The sequence below is a fragment of the Setaria viridis genome, chromosome 1 (assembly GCF_005286985.2).
Source record: "Setaria viridis chromosome 1, Setaria_viridis_v4.0, whole genome shotgun sequence".
NCBI lineage: Eukaryota > Viridiplantae > Streptophyta > Magnoliopsida > Poales > Poaceae > Setaria > Setaria viridis.
The window spans coordinates 37,278,388-37,293,649 of NC_048263.2; the positions used below are offsets into that span (position 1 = coordinate 37,278,388).

Genomic DNA, 15,262 nt, shown 5'->3' on the forward strand with positions numbered 1-15,262 from the left:
TCAATTCAATGCGTTTACAGCAATTCATGTAGCGACCTCATAGAGTATGAATTCAGGGCGCAAAATACATGTCGCTGTCTGCGTGTGGCTGCAGATATTGGAATTATTTCCTTTTTTTCAACCAAACCAAGAGGTACTCCTAAGTTTTTGGTGAAAATAGGCAAATTGACAGTGTAAGTTTAATATTAGTAGATTCAGATATAAATGTAGTTTCGTATCATTTTAGATGTTCTATTTTCAGAAAAAAATACTAGTCGAAATTCAATTTTTTGAAATCTATCGATTTACCAAATGGGTTATACTTGTGAAATGTTGCATCATGTCCAATAATCAGGACCCAAACAAAATCTGGAATGTTTAAAATCTTCACTGCATTTCGAAGTGCCACCAAGATGTGATCATGTGAACACAACTCTTCTCTAAATACATCGGTTGTGTTTCAGATACATCGACAGGTTTTTAGATGCATTTTGCTGCACCAATGGGATTAATAGATGGTACATTAGTCTCTTAATCACTACTATAACTCATCTCGACCCCTCATGTGCTTATCGTATCTTGAAGTACTACTATAGTATGTGAGATCTCTACTTCATTGCACAACACAGGAGCTGCCAAGCTGTCCTTGGAGATCAACCCCCAAGACCTCAATTTTGAACAGAGCCATATCATGCAACCAATTTCTTCGATTCCGTCCTGAATTGGTCAGTCTTCGGAGACACTGAGACCAATGAACTGAAAACCGATTGCAAAATACATGATGGATTGAGGAAGAACGAAGAGGTATAAATAGTCATCTCTGTATATGTAGTCAAAGCAAGCAGACACCAGAAGGAACAGTCCGATAAATATCTCAAGACAATGGAACCTGACAAGAAGCAGGATAGCAAATTAGCCCCAAGGTCCAAGGCTATGATACAACGAAGCGTACCTAATGAATATATTCTTCTCTAAGAATTACCTGTCTTTGAAACGACCGTTCCCTGTAACACTGGCAATGGACTTTAGCTTCTGCAAATTCCCCAGCTTCTGTGTGACAATCCATTCATTGGCCCTGTCAGCTTCGAAAAATCCTATCAAAATGGCTTTAAATCGATGCAATGCCATTGCATTCTCAAATAGGACCCACAGTAAAATCAGATGGATAGATCTGCAACACAATAGGAATTCAGCTTGTGCAATATTCACACATAGCAATATAGCATCATGTACTGCCTCCATTCAAGTACGCTTGATGTTTCATACAGGGAAAGATAAAAAGGTTGTTTTCAACTTGTGTTTTCATGGCTGAAACGTCAAGCAAATTTGACTGGAGGTAGTACTAGCTATGAAACTCAGTCAAGAAAACTGATCTAACCTCGGAGTCCCAACTGAATTAAGGAGAATGATAGCTGTGGGGATATAGATCAACTCCCACACAGGGATCTGCGCTTCAGGGAATAGAATGATCAGCGGAATCAGAATGCTGAAAAAGAATAAGGTGAAGAATGTGCCGACGATCCTCCGGGCAATGAAGAAGTCATAGATCATGTACAACTTCTTCCAAACCGACACTTTCTAAACGAGGAAAGAAAAACTGATATTATAAACATGTTGATAAGAAAGAACACTGAACAAAAATGGGGCACCAGAATATTCATATGACAAAATTTTTATGTTACTGTATGCTGCCGTGTGACTAACCTTGGCAGAAAGAATTTCCCAAAACATTTTCTTGAACAGCAGCGCAGGGCCGCATGACCAGCGATGCTGCTGGGACCGGTATGCCTTCAGAGTGCTGGGCAGCTCACTCTTAACCTGAAAGCAAATTCCAACGCCAAACCTTGGATCACTTCGGCAAATCTATGTGTCTGACATAATAGTATCACGGATCGGTTTGTTAAAGGCTTAAAGCTTTGAACCTTTATGCTGCCATCGTAAACGAATTCCCAACCCAAGAGGCCTGCTCGAAGTGCCAAGTCCATGTCCTCAGCAGTAGTTCGTTCCTCCCAACCACCGGATTCGACAATCGCTTGTGTTCTCCACACTCCAGCGGTTCCTGAGTGCATGAATAAATTGAGTTCTCATTTCGTTTATTGAGCACAACTGAAAATGACAGCATGCCATGAAGAATTGAGGCGGCACAGCGGAGAAGAGAGGGCAGCAGCGGGTACCGTTGTAGCCAAAGAAGTTGCAGAGTGAAGAGCCAGCTTCCTGCTCCACCTTGAAATGGTAGTCCATGGACATCTCTTGCATTCTTGTCAGCAAGCAGTCATTGGCATTTACTACAGGGCAGCTTAAACAAAAAAATTGTCAGCATTTGGAATTACAATTAGATCGCAAAGCATGACTTTAGCTGAAACTGAACTGACTAATGAACACATATGAATCTTCAGAGTTCAGAAGCTGAGATATTGATCCTGTTCGGCTGTTCTCTCCAGGTCTGGATCACGCTCATCCGATGATCCGAAACTCTGAACCATACGCTATTGCGCTGGTTCAGTCTTCAGTCCAGAGGCAGAACGAGGACAGAGGCAAGCATGGGCCCAAGAGGAGCAATATTAGTATTTGGTGGGCTGTTCTGTTTATACTTTACAGACACATCGGAGCAAGTTGTATACTTGTATGAAGGTTAATAGTTGGGCCTTAGTCTGAGAAAACTAATGGGCCTTATGTAACTAAGCTCATAAACAGCCCAACCTGGTAATGGGCTACAGATCCTACCCAAACTTGGGGGGTTGCCGGGGGGCTCTGTGTTAATGAGCCGTTCTAAATACTAGTGGGCCTGCTTGAAGCACAAGCAGACCCATACAATCAGCGCTATAAATATCAAGTCCTCAATAGCATAAAATAAAACAAATAAAAAAAATAAAAAAGTATAACAGTGGAGGCCTTTGTCGGCTACCAGCACGAGCGGGACTCACCGAACTTCCAGCGCGTCTGCACGAGCGCGACGCTGGGGTTGTGGACGAGGAACGGGACGGTCTTGACGAGGAAGTCCGGCGCCGGCTGGAAGTCGGCGTCGAACATGGCGACGAACTCGCAGCCCCGGACGTAGGCGTGGCGCATCCCCTCCTTGAGGTTCCCGGCCTTGTACCCGGCCCTGTCCTTGCGCGTCTCGTACTTGATGTTGATCCCCTCCGCCGCCCACCGCTCGCACTCGCTCTTCACAAGCTCCTGCCGCCGATCCAGATCACAAAGATGAAAGCTAGTTAGGATCTGTTCCTCAACTGCTCTCCATCGTCGTGCGAATCAAATGCAGTGAGCAAACGGCCGAACATGTTGCCATGGGTTAGAAATGGCAGGTTTACGTTTCAACAGAAGGTGAAAAGAATGGCAAGATTTCTGTGTGGGCTCCAGGACCATGCATTCCTGCCGGCACCCGGGTCTCGTGCTGCATGTTCCCCAGCCAAATGGCAGGGCATTCAAGCTGAGCAGCAGGTGAAAACGAAGGCCGATCTCACCTTGATGACGGCGTCCGTGGAGTCGTCCAGGACCTGCACTATTAATCGATCCACCGGCCATGTGAGCCTACATGCTGCCCCTATTGATAGCTGGTACACCTGCGTGTTCCAAAAAAATCCTGTCAGATATGTGGCGCTGCTCTGTAATTTCAGGACAAACACCCCCTGTTCTGCATTCTAATCCACTTCTGCCGGTAATCTAGAATTATAACTAGTGCAGCAGAGTAGTAATCCAATGCAAAAGACTTCTAACAAGGGTCAGATGCTGGACTTAATACGCATGAGGTGATGAGGACCAGCAGTTCAGCAATTAGCTCGCTCTGAACAACTGTCAGAGTTCACCAAGAACACTTGATCCTGCCTGCGAAGTGCGAAGTAGCAGAGTCCGGAGACACAGAGGCGCCAGCGCCGTACCTCCTTCTCGTTGTACATGGGGATCTGGACGAGCACCATGGGATATGCCTCGGAGCCAGCATCCTCCTCGTCGGGGCGCGCGATGGGGTCGCACCTGTACATCCGCCACGGCCGGCGCCGCAGCAGCTTCATCACGGAGCTGACCGTCCCCAGGAACACCTTCTCCGCCAGCACGATCACCGACATGACCATGCACATCACCACCGTGGCCCTAAGCAGCGGCACGAGGAGCTCCGCCCTGACCTTCCCCCACGCCTGGACGCACCACTCGACGACGGCGGCGGCGATCACCGGGGAGATGGAGAGCTGATCATCGGAGGCGCGGAAGAAGACGTCGCCGGCGGCGCGCAGCGCGTGGCCACCTGCATGCATTATCGGGAACCGGTGCACGAGTGGCGGGAGCGGGATTAAAGACTAGCCCATTGAGCAGAGAAGGAATTACTCCTAGCGAGAACAGGGGTGAATTGAAGTGTACCTTCCATGGCTGCTAGCTGCGTCGAGTGGCGTTGCACTTCAGGCGCTGCTCGTCTGAGGAGGAAGGAAATGGTTGTGGTGGTGGTTGTGGCATGGGAGACCACTACAAGGGGGAGGAGAATGTGCAGACTGATCACAGCCTCGATTGTCTGATTGACTAAATAGGCCGCGTCTCAGATCTGTAGCAATTATAGAGGAATCTGGTCTCTCACGTTCGGCTCACCGCAGTTGTTAGCGCTCCAGTGTACAATAGCGAGCAACTTTACTTTACAGCAGATGGGACTGTTTTTATTGTGAGATCGATCGAGCAAGAACGCAGCATAAAGTGGACATCTCAGCTTGTCAGGATCTGTGTGATGGAGAACCTATGGAGTACTATATTTGATGGATCCCTAATTCCCTACTTTGTTCCATGCGCAAGGGAAAAGGAATGAGATGGTATAAAGTTTTCTCGTCACACGTTGCCATGTGAGCCCTGCAGGATAGAGTAAACAGTGTAGGGTTTTGGACGTTCTAGCTAGGCCAAAGGCTGCATCCAATGGACAGGACAGTGCGGTTGGTTGGCCGACTTGTGTCGACGGAGGCCCGGCCCCATGCATTTGCTACGAGACCTAGCTTGACAGGATCTACTTGCATACGGAGTACGTAGTAGTAGTTGCATTGCATGTGACAGCCTGTGGGATGGCTACGGCTACGCGCAATTTAAGGGACATTCGCGTCAATGTGTTTGGTGCATGAAAGACGTCAAAGTTAATTGCAGCGATGCTTGGTCGTAGCAGCAGCCAGTGACTCAGCAGTGAGAGGTGAGTCTGGTCTGCATCGTACTCCTTTTATGCGCACCTTAAGCGTGCCAATTATTGGAGCACGTTCTTTGATTTTGTCGTGGCAAATCTATGCCGTCAACGGCACCGACGCCGGGGTTGTGGCCTGATTCTTGTATGAAAATTACTGGATGTGAGAGGTACTTTGGAGTGCGATAGGAAGATTAGCCAGGAGAGGAATATACGCTACTCCTTCCGTTTACAAAGTACAAGATGTTTTAGTTTTGTAAGTTGAACTTCTCTGACTTGACTTCGGAACGATAGGAGTAACAACAAAAAATGGCGATACAAGAGTAATTTTCGGCGGAATGCACGCGCCACACCTCCAAAACCTCGATAATTTTACATTACCCCCAACCAGACCAAAGTGATTCAGACCGTCGCTGTCTCGCTGCCCCCCGCCCGGTGGCATCATCAGCACGCGCGCGCCCGCCCACACTCCCCCGGCCACGCCAACCACCATTGCCGGCGCAAATGCGCCGCACAGACCGCCTGGAAGAAGCACGCCCGCGCGCCCAGGGTCCCGCGACGGGGGGTCGCGTCGGCGTCGCCCAATCAGCTTCGCAGCTCACCACTGGTACTTGGCCTTGACGAGCACGTCCTCATACAGCTCCGCGGCGTGGTCCCAGCTGAGGTCCTGCGCCATGCCGCGCGCCTGCAGGCTCCGCCAGCTCTCCTTGTAGTTCCGGTACGTGTTGAGGCAGTGCCCGAGCGCGTCGATCATCCGGTTGGCCTCCGCGCGGTCGAACGTCCACCCGAGCCCGGCGTCCGCGAACGGGTCGAACGGCGCCACCGTGTCCCGGAGCCCGCCCACGGCGTGCACCACGGGCACCGTCCCGTACGCCATCGCGTACAGCTGGTTCAGCCCGCACGGCTCGAACCGCGACGGCATCAGCAGGACGTCCGCGCCCGCCGTGATGCGGTGCGCCATGGGCACCGAGAACCCCACCCACGCGCGCACCTTGTCACCGTGCTCCGCCTCGCACCGCCGCAGCATCTCCTCCAGGTCCGGCCGACCCGTGCCCAGCATCACCAGCTGCACGTCCTGCCCCGCGATCCAGTGGATGGCGTCCGCGATGATGTCCACGCCCTTCTGGTGGTCCAGCCGCCCGATGAACCCGATCAGCGGCACGTCGTCGCGGACCTGGAGACCCAGCTGCCGCTGCAGGGCGGCCTTGCACTGCCGCTTGCCCGTGTCCAGCGTCTCGAACGTGTAGTTGGTGTAGTCGTCCGAGTGCAGGTGCACGTCCACCGCCGGGTTCCACTCGCTCATGTCGATGCCGTTCACGATGCCGTCCAGCTTCCAGTCGTTCTGGTTTATGATGTCGTGGAGCCCCCACCCGCCTTCAGACGTCTTCAGCTCCCACAGGTAGCCGCGGCTGACGGTGACCACCCGGTCTGCCATCTTCAGCCCGGCAGCGAAAACGTTGCTGTGATCGCCACCGACGGGATCGTACAGTTTGAAGTGGTCGATATAGTGTTCAGGCAAGTCGAAATTGAAGAAGTCGTCTACAGGGCCACGGCCCTGCAAGGGGAACAGAATGAGCATAACCGCATCAGCAATTTTGGTGTTGGGTGCCAAGTAGCAAAAGCTAGCTGAAAGACATTAGCCTAAACAATTATTTATGTCTGAACTACTACATCAATCTCCATCATGTTTCATGAACTAAGCACTAATTCACGCATGCAAGTTACAAAGAACCATATTGATGCCTGAAAGTAACTAATGTTTTGCAGATCCAGCAAAACTATTCCTATCGAGCAAAATCATATGTTTATAAGTATGGGTAACATTCCCGTCCGAGAGGAAAAAGAAACTGAGCACTTTACTAATATGCGACCACATTCTGTTCTTTCACTGAACTTTGTAGTTTCATTTCATCTGAATATCAAATCACTAATCAGTTGGAGGAAACTACTATGAACATAACAGGCTTTTCAGATTTACCAAGTTGTGAATAATTCATATCATTAGTAAAATCTGAAAAATCTGCATGAGAAAAACGTAGAGAGATAGATATGAACAACATAAGTAAAGGTGATTCAGAAGGAAGTACACTACTGGGTCAAATATTCATAGAGAAAAGAGATGCAAACTGAGAGTAAGGTGTAGAACCTGATGAGCAATGTTGTGTATCACAAGAACAGAGCGAGCATACTGCATCAAACCATTGTCTCGGTAGTAGGCCTTCAGATAGACAGGCAAAAGTGCAGTATGCCAATCATTAGCAATGAAAACTAAATTGCCATCACCGTAGACGGTACCACCACATGGAGCATACCACGGAACCTGCAAATGTTCTGAATTATAATTTCAAAACGAACATAATGGCATATTGATTTACCTATAATAAACTGGAACAGATATGAGCTGCCATTGTTATGCAAAATTATTCAATGAGGCGCACAGACAGCCTGTTGCAAGAAATTCAAAGGCAATTGACAGATTTCGGCAGAATAATATTATCCAGCTGGAAAGATAGAAAAAATGTATAATGGTTAACCAGCACAGAGTATATATTGTCAAGTTTGGGGGACCAGGACACAGTTGCACCATCAAATACGACCTAATGAATTATCTTCTTATTGATCAGCAATCAATTAGATACTAAAATGGTTCAAATTAGTTCTTATTATGAATTGCTTAGAAATCTATAGCAGCTAACAGTACTATAGGGGAAAGTACCTCAACAGCAGCCTTGCAGAACAAAATCATGCGCTTCAACACATCCTGCCATCAGATAACAAAATGTATAACAATAGTTAAGAAGAATGTGGTAGGCATTCAATTAATTTTCTACTGTTAATAGAAGCACTAGAAAATTGGGCTCTACCGATCTTTCTCCTCCATAAATATCATTATGCCTGTGCCTGAAGGGAGGGGCTTCTATAAATACAAAATCAACTCCATCAATGTAAGAATGAAAATAAGTCACTTCTGAATCCTGCAAATCACCGGATGGACAAAATCAGTTCTTTTATCTTTTTCTTTCATTCAGCACACTGCAGACTCTTTGTTTCCATTTTTCCCATACCTGTCCAGCTACCCTGTAACGTCTCCGTACACCTAAATCCCGGGCTTCTGCGTACTCTCCATACCTTGGTATCACGACCTGATATGGAACACATATTTTCATTACTTTCCTTCTCACATATGCATTCTAATATTGCTCCTTTTTTTGTGGAACTGTACTGTATGAGGTTGTTTTTCTATGTTGCACAGAGAACAAGAGTTCAGAACTGTCCACAATTAGGTGCATAACAGCTCAAGCAGCATCTGTTATCTCATTTCATCACATCTCCTTAGCAAAGTAAGAACAAGAACTACTCTTTTGCAAGGGACGACAGGAAAGTTAAATGAGTGTGTACCATAACACGATGTCCTCTCCTCGCCAAAGCCTTGGGCAAAGCACCCACAACATCTCCGAGACCACCTATGAGACAGCAATCGTCAGAGCAAATTTTGAAACTACTAACTTAAACCAGTACTACATCGTAAATGCAAATGCTTAGTTTGGATTCAGTAGCACAGCTGTAATGCGATCAACCTGTTTTGCAGAAAGGAGCACATTCAGAAGCCACCACGACGACATTCATCACATTCGGACCAGCCAAAGGGCCAGGTTCCTTGTCCTCACTGCCATCGGCAGCACTCGTCGCTGCATCCGCAGCCACAGCGGCACCAGCCTTAGCTTCCACCGGTTCAGCGATGCCAACGCTTTCCTTAGCATCATCCAATGCGGTGAGCTTCGGTTCTTCAACCTTCGCGCTGGCATCTGTTTCTGTCTCGGTCCTCTCGGAGACAGGCGCTGTCGACTCGGCTATGGGTTCGGACGCTGGCGCGCCAGGTTTGCTCGCACTGCTGCTCCCAAGCGCCCCATTTTGCTTTGCAGCGCTGTGACGTTGCTTCGGCGCGGATGTCACAGGTTTGGGAGGTGGAGCAGAACCTGCAGCCTGAATGCACAATGGATTCGGTCAGAAATTCAGCATCAGTGAAGCGGAGCAAAATAACTAGTACAAAATTCAGCGATTCAGCAGCTTGAACATGTACTCTGAAGCGCGTCACATGTTGTGATACAGCAAGGAAAAATAAACGCATGGCTAAAACTACACGTGAAGCTGCATTCCGACAGAAACGGGGACTGGCTGAGCAATTTGAACTAAATAATCCTCCCTTCTGACAAGCAAACTGTGCACAAATCCCCAATGACTTTATACTCCAAAATGAAAATGGCTTTGTTCCAAGTGTCAATTAAGCAGCACTATTTTATGCGAGTCGAAAGGAAATTGATATGTTCCAAGTGTCAACTGTATAGAGAATTAACCTTGGCCTTGCTGCCCTGCACGGTGACCCCCTTGGGCGTGGAGCTCTCTCCTGCCGCCGCGGCCTCCTCACCCTCGCCCCCAGCCGGCTCCGCGGCGGCGCGCACCACCGCCGCTCCATTCCGCAACAGGCCCCGCCGAGTCCAATGCAACCGCAGCTCCGCGCCGCCGTAGCTGTACCTGTACGATCGCAGGGCAGCGCCCACCCTGCTCCGCCTCCGCCGCGGCGAGGAGGAGGCGACGAGGAGGAGGAAAGCCGAGGACGAGGAAGCGATTGCCCCCGACATCGGATCCCAAAGCACGGCGGTTGCTGCTGCTACTGCTGCGAATTATCCAGCCACTACCAGAAGGACTCGAGAGTCGCTAGAGCGAGGAGGCGAGGCGAGGATGGCGAGCGGCGCGGCGCACGAGGGAATTAAGCGCTGAAAGATCTGCGCGAGGTTGTGAGGCCGGCGATGAGGTTGAGCCGGGGCCGGTGGGCCTTGCAGGGGTCAGGGGGTCCGAGGTGGGGACTTTGAGTTGGAGGCCAGGAGGGAGCCGATCGAGTGGCTTGGGTGGAGCGAGAGCGAGAGCGCGTACGGGGAGGACGAAGACGACAAAGGCGAGGGAGGGAACGGCCTCGGTCACTCCCCTGTTTTTGCATTTTGAGTGGGAGATATTTTTTTCGCTAATGTTTATCGGTTTTATTTTGACTCGCAGCGTGGCTGACCTGTGGGCCAGGGTTGGCTATCGTGTGCACCACGTGGAGTAATGGGTGTATGCTATTGGTCAGTACAGAAACGGGTCCCAGCGATGTCGTGCAGCGTACTACGTGGGACGTCGAGAGATTCTGCTCGGCCGTTTCTGACTGACATGTGGGCACGTGAACATGGCGCGTGTCCGTCGTAGTACCGTAATGCTATCCAGAGTTAGCTGATTGATTTGATGCCAATTTTTTTAAAAAAATATTAGGCAAAAAACTTGCTAAAGTTTTAGTGGGATAAATGGGAGATATGGGTAAAATTTGGTGGTCAAAACTTTGACATGCCAACATATTGGCATCAAACCAATTAGGTCCTTAGTTTTGCCAACATTTCGTGAAAACTTTCATACGTCATAAAAAACTACTCCCTCCGTTTCAAATTACTGTTCATTTTAGCTTTTCTGGATACAAAATCTTTTATATGGATTCCGTTCCAAATTACTATTCATTTTAGCTTTTCTAGATACATAACTTTTACTACGTATCTAGACATATACATCTAGATCCATATAAAAGGTTTTGTATCCAGAAAAGCTAAAATGAACAGTAATTTGGAACGGAAGGAGTAATTTATCATTGAAGCTAAAGTTAAAATTACTCTGGAAGGAGTCGGAGCTCTACCAACCCTAAGCAATGAAATTAACTATGCTTGTACGTGGGGAAGGAGAGGTACATGACTCGCTAGGAACGAGAGGAGCTACCACACCAAGTACATAGTGAGTGCTTGCACATATATCCTCGCTTTTATCTCTACTGTGTGTTGCAACGTGAGTGATTGTAAAGAGTTTTTCTGCAAAGTAAGCGTTTTTCCTTTAGCAGAATTTGGATGGAGACAAGCGAGAGGAGCATGAGAGGAAGAAGGTGGTGGTAGGCTGGTAGCATGAATTTGAGGCTTTTGGCTCATGGAGGGAAGAATGAGTCAAAGGCTAGAAATAAGATATGAGCACAGAGTCCCTAGACCACTAAAATAGCACGGAGTCTTAGGATAAATCTCTTTTAAGTTTGCTTATTAGTTTGTGTTGGCGCTAGAAATCGGTCAAACGAATCCCAGCGACCAACACACGACCCGGGAGAATCTGCTTAGCTCCTGTTCGGGTGAATGCCCTGGTGCGGTTCACGCGGCGTGCCAGCCAATCTGACCTGTTGATTGGCAAGGAAGAATACGTGTCAGGTTCAGAATTCTCGATCGGCTATGTTCCGATTTTGAGAGAATTTATCAGCGAATCGGCCGATTTACTGTAATACTGAAATCGGCTATGAGGCAGCCTGATCTCTGTAGCTTTGTAGACAGGAAACTGCTAAAGTAATCGGTACAAAACTTATGATAACAACACTAGGAACAGATCTAATCGGCAATAAATGGATCTAACGATAGAAGATGAAAAAAACCGATACTACCGATTCCTAGCTGGATAACTGGTGATAAAGACTAGAAAAACAGGTAAAAACCTATGAATCTAGCAAATATCGATAACTAGTGAATAAATCTAAACGAAACAACAGCGATACGCCCGAAGTTAAAGCTTAGATGTTACTCGATAAGCGGAACTTACAGAATCGGCTGGAGATCAAGATGATGCAGCCCCGCCAATCCGCACGAACTCGTGAGAAGAGAAAAATAATGGCGAAGTCGCCTGCTTGAAAATAAGTACAAAGAAAAAGTAGCTTGTTGTATTGATTGGTTGATGATTACAGATTTACAAAGGTAGCTATTTATAGCCCCGTACAGATAACTTCTTAACCGACTAGAATCCTATCTCTAATTCAAACAGAAAACGAATATCTACAAGCACAATTCGTGCTAGGTTAGTTACTCCACGCTTTGTGGGCTGACCTCCACCTTATCCTTCCATCCCTTTCCGAGCCCATACAGGCCCAATTAGTCCACCCTCCTGATCGGCCAATCTCTCATCGGCAAAAGATTACCGATTGGGACTCTGGTGCATTCGTCCTGAAGCGAGACAAAAGTCGCCAGCCGATTCCGCACTATAGCACCATTTGGCCGATTCCCAACTGTGCTTCTCCGATTTCCTTTCCTCTTGGCGCCGATTCTACTGGTGACGAAATCTGGCGTCAACACATGCCCCCCAGTTTCGGAGTAAAACACAGTCTTTTACTTCGAAATTCTTTATAATCTCCCCTCCGAAACGGCCGCAGTGAAAATATCCTTCCGTTTCGCGGTCTCCCAACTGATCATTGCAATTTTTGAAACGGGCGCCCACGACAGCCACTACCCCCGAAAAACTCGAAGCGCCGGCGCGGTGAAAATCCCAACTTTACCCCCTCTTCAGGCATCCTATAAATAGCGCTTCACCGCACCTCATCTTCAAGCCCACGTCTCTTTTCCCGACGCGCGCGCATCCTTCTTCTTTCAACACTTTCCCTTGCCACCGAAGCTTTCTAGCTCCACCTCCTGTTACTTCTTCCCTCTTCCTTCAATGGCGGCTCCTTCCGGCAGCTCCCCCGCACGCGATGCTCCAAAGATAGCGCCTCCGGTGGTGGTGGCGACGACCGTCACTCCATCCACAGATGAAAGAGCTTCATCAGAAATCCCAATGGCGATCCCCGTCGCGGCCCCGTCATCCACATTCGCATCGGCGACCACACCGATTACTCAGAACTTTATCCCAGAGGTAAGTACCGAATCCTTCCCCTATCGGCAATCGTATTTATCTTAGATCCGTTTCTTACATTTCCATACTCCTTTTCCTTTTTTAGGTGGTTAGGCATAGAATCACTATTCACCTCACGGGAAGTCCTGGCCTTGTTTGCCTCGGTCCTATGGGAGACCCAGATCCGATAGATCTCATAAATTTGGAAACCGACCGGATACCCTTCAAACGGTCCGACATGAACCTAGATCACTGAGTGGGTACTTTTAGATCCTGGCCGAATGAAACCCCAGGTTGGAGGGAGTGGTATCAACGGATGGCTGCATCAAGGAGCGTCTCATGGGAAGAGCTCAAAATCGGCCAGTGCATCAACCTCTCCTTATCTCAGATGGAGAAAAATGAGCCGTTAGTGATGGCGGCTTCTTATTTTTGGTCTGATGCCCTTAATGCATTCTTATTTGGGCACGGTCCTATGACCCCCACACTGGCCGATGTAGTCCTGTTGACCGGCCTTGACATATCCTCCCCAGATACACCCTTCCACCTTTTAGCCACAACGTCACATCGGCTGGATACAAGGGGAATCGGCGGGTGGAAGGGCTTCATCAGAAGTAACAAGAGAACCGGGACCGTTGAGAACAGGGAGCACACGGCTTTCCTGATGATGTGGCTCGAAAAACACTTCTTTTGCGGAAGAGCTGCCGGTCCAACGACCAACACCCAAGCTTTAGCTGAAGCACTGTCCAAAGGAAGCCATATCCCCCTCGGGAAACATCTGTTAGGGGCTGTATACCATATGCTCCATCAAATCGGCACAAGACTATCCAAGGGAGAGCCGATCGGTAATCAAGGCGGGCCTTGGTGGTTCGTCAATCTGTGGTTGAACCTTTACATGAGCAAAATCACCCAGCAGCCGGTGGACCAGATGACGTTTCCTAATATCGAATCGGCAGAGGACCCTACCGAACGTCGCCGATGCATGTCCTTCGGCGAAGCGGCGTCAGCTTTTCCAGGTTGCACGTATTCTGCTACAAAGGTAGCCGAGTACTTTCGATACTTCTACAATGGATTTAATGAAGACGCAACCATTTGGTTTCCGTATCAGCGAGACGACCCGATCTTTGAACTCCCTGCTTGCTTCAATTCGGCTTCTGGCCGATTTGATGAAGATCTCTATGAAGGGTTGATCAAGCCAGGGCTCCTACCGGCCAACTTCTTCTCAGGGAAGGATGCCCCTACATACGAATTCTACAACCCTTCCGCTGCAGCACGACAATTCGGCATGGGTCAGTTGCCGATTCAGGTGTACTTTGCTGGCAAAATCAAGTTTAGAGATGAGCTCACATCTGGCCTGGATTACGATCGGTTGCGAGACCGAATTCCAGACTCCAGTACAATTAACTTGAACGACTGGCTAGTAGCCCCATTTGCTGTTCAGCCGTTCAAACTTTGGTGGGCCGATTGGAAGCAATTCCTCTTCTGCAACTCAGCATCAGCATACTGCAATCTTCTGGACCCGACCAACATTGACCCAAACGCCGAGGTACTTCACATAGCCGATTTTTATTCCTTTTTATTCCTCTTAACATGATCGAGTACTAATGATTTTATTATTTTAGGCCGAGAATCGGACCCCTCCAACACACAGCCGCAGCGGACGGCTGATAGAAAGTTATCCATACACTACTTATCCCCTTATCGGCTATGACGCCCCGTCTGTTGACGTGATTGCTGGCCGATCGAAACAAGTTCATAAGAGGACCACTAAGAAGACCAGTCGCCGAGTCCGGGCTCGTACGGGATCGGCGGATCCTCCTGAGCGCGTATCGGCAGAAACTTCGACCGCACCACCTTCTCAGGTCATTCAAGGTGCCGATACCCAAACCATGACGCAAGCTGGGGCGGCCGCCGCGTCGTTGTTGTTGGAGGCCATACAGGTAAACCTGAGTTGTACTGCCTCCGATTATTATTTTGATATTAACTTTTCTTTAACCTTAAACTGCACAGAGCATCCCTACGGAAATACCACAATCGGCAGCAGCCCTTCCAGCCATTGACGCGCCCCCACCTCCTTCCGTTGAGGTATAGAACTTTTCTTACCGATTTCCTTTGGGTATTTACGTAATGTATTTATTCAAACCTCTAACACAGGCCATCGGCACATCAATCGCTCTTCGACCGCCGATTTCTTTTCAGGGGGCTGGTCCAAGCACTGCGCCGATTATCGTGGAGTCTTCTTCATCTGATGAACCCGTGGCGCAGACCCCCGAGCAAGGCATGACGGCTTCACAAGTGCAACATGAGGAAATTCGCTTCAAAATGGTAAGTTTCTGTTTCGGCTTCTATCTTAGCCGATTTGCTCTTACTTACAGCTGATTTATTTCTTTTCTTTATTATCTCCAGGAACAGGACACCCCCGACAACAGCCTCTTT

At 48.6% G+C, this 15,262-nt stretch overlaps 2 protein-coding genes across 2 annotated transcripts; both read right to left on the minus strand.

Annotated features, from left to right (window-relative positions):
* Nucleotides 1–354: 354 nt before the first annotated feature.
* Nucleotides 355–4,669, minus strand: LOC117837886 (probable glucomannan 4-beta-mannosyltransferase 6). Its single transcript, XM_034717695.2, has 10 exons — nt 4,333–4,669; nt 3,858–4,219; nt 3,444–3,542; nt 2,904–3,156; nt 2,154–2,264; nt 1,902–2,038; nt 1,684–1,797; nt 1,358–1,557; nt 962–1,150; nt 355–868 (listed from the first exon to the last, which is right to left on the minus strand). The coding sequence occupies exons 1-10, from the start codon at nt 4,337–4,339 to the stop codon at nt 706–708; spliced, it is 1,635 nt and encodes a 544-aa protein (XP_034573586.1). The 5' UTR covers nt 4,340–4,669; the 3' UTR covers nt 355–705.
* Nucleotides 4,670–5,316: 647 nt separating this feature from the next.
* LOC117837881 (soluble starch synthase 2-2, chloroplastic/amyloplastic) lies at nt 5,317–10,021 on the minus strand. The gene is made up of 8 exons (XM_034717684.2): nt 9,478–10,021; nt 8,701–9,106; nt 8,522–8,586; nt 8,188–8,265; nt 7,987–8,097; nt 7,839–7,883; nt 7,269–7,442; nt 5,317–6,677 (listed from the first exon to the last, which is right to left on the minus strand). Exons 1-8 carry the CDS (start codon nt 9,760–9,762, stop codon nt 5,721–5,723), a joined length of 2,121 nt encoding a protein of 706 aa, XP_034573575.1. The 5' UTR covers nt 9,763–10,021; the 3' UTR covers nt 5,317–5,720.
* Nucleotides 10,022–15,262: the final 5,241 nt, after the last annotated feature.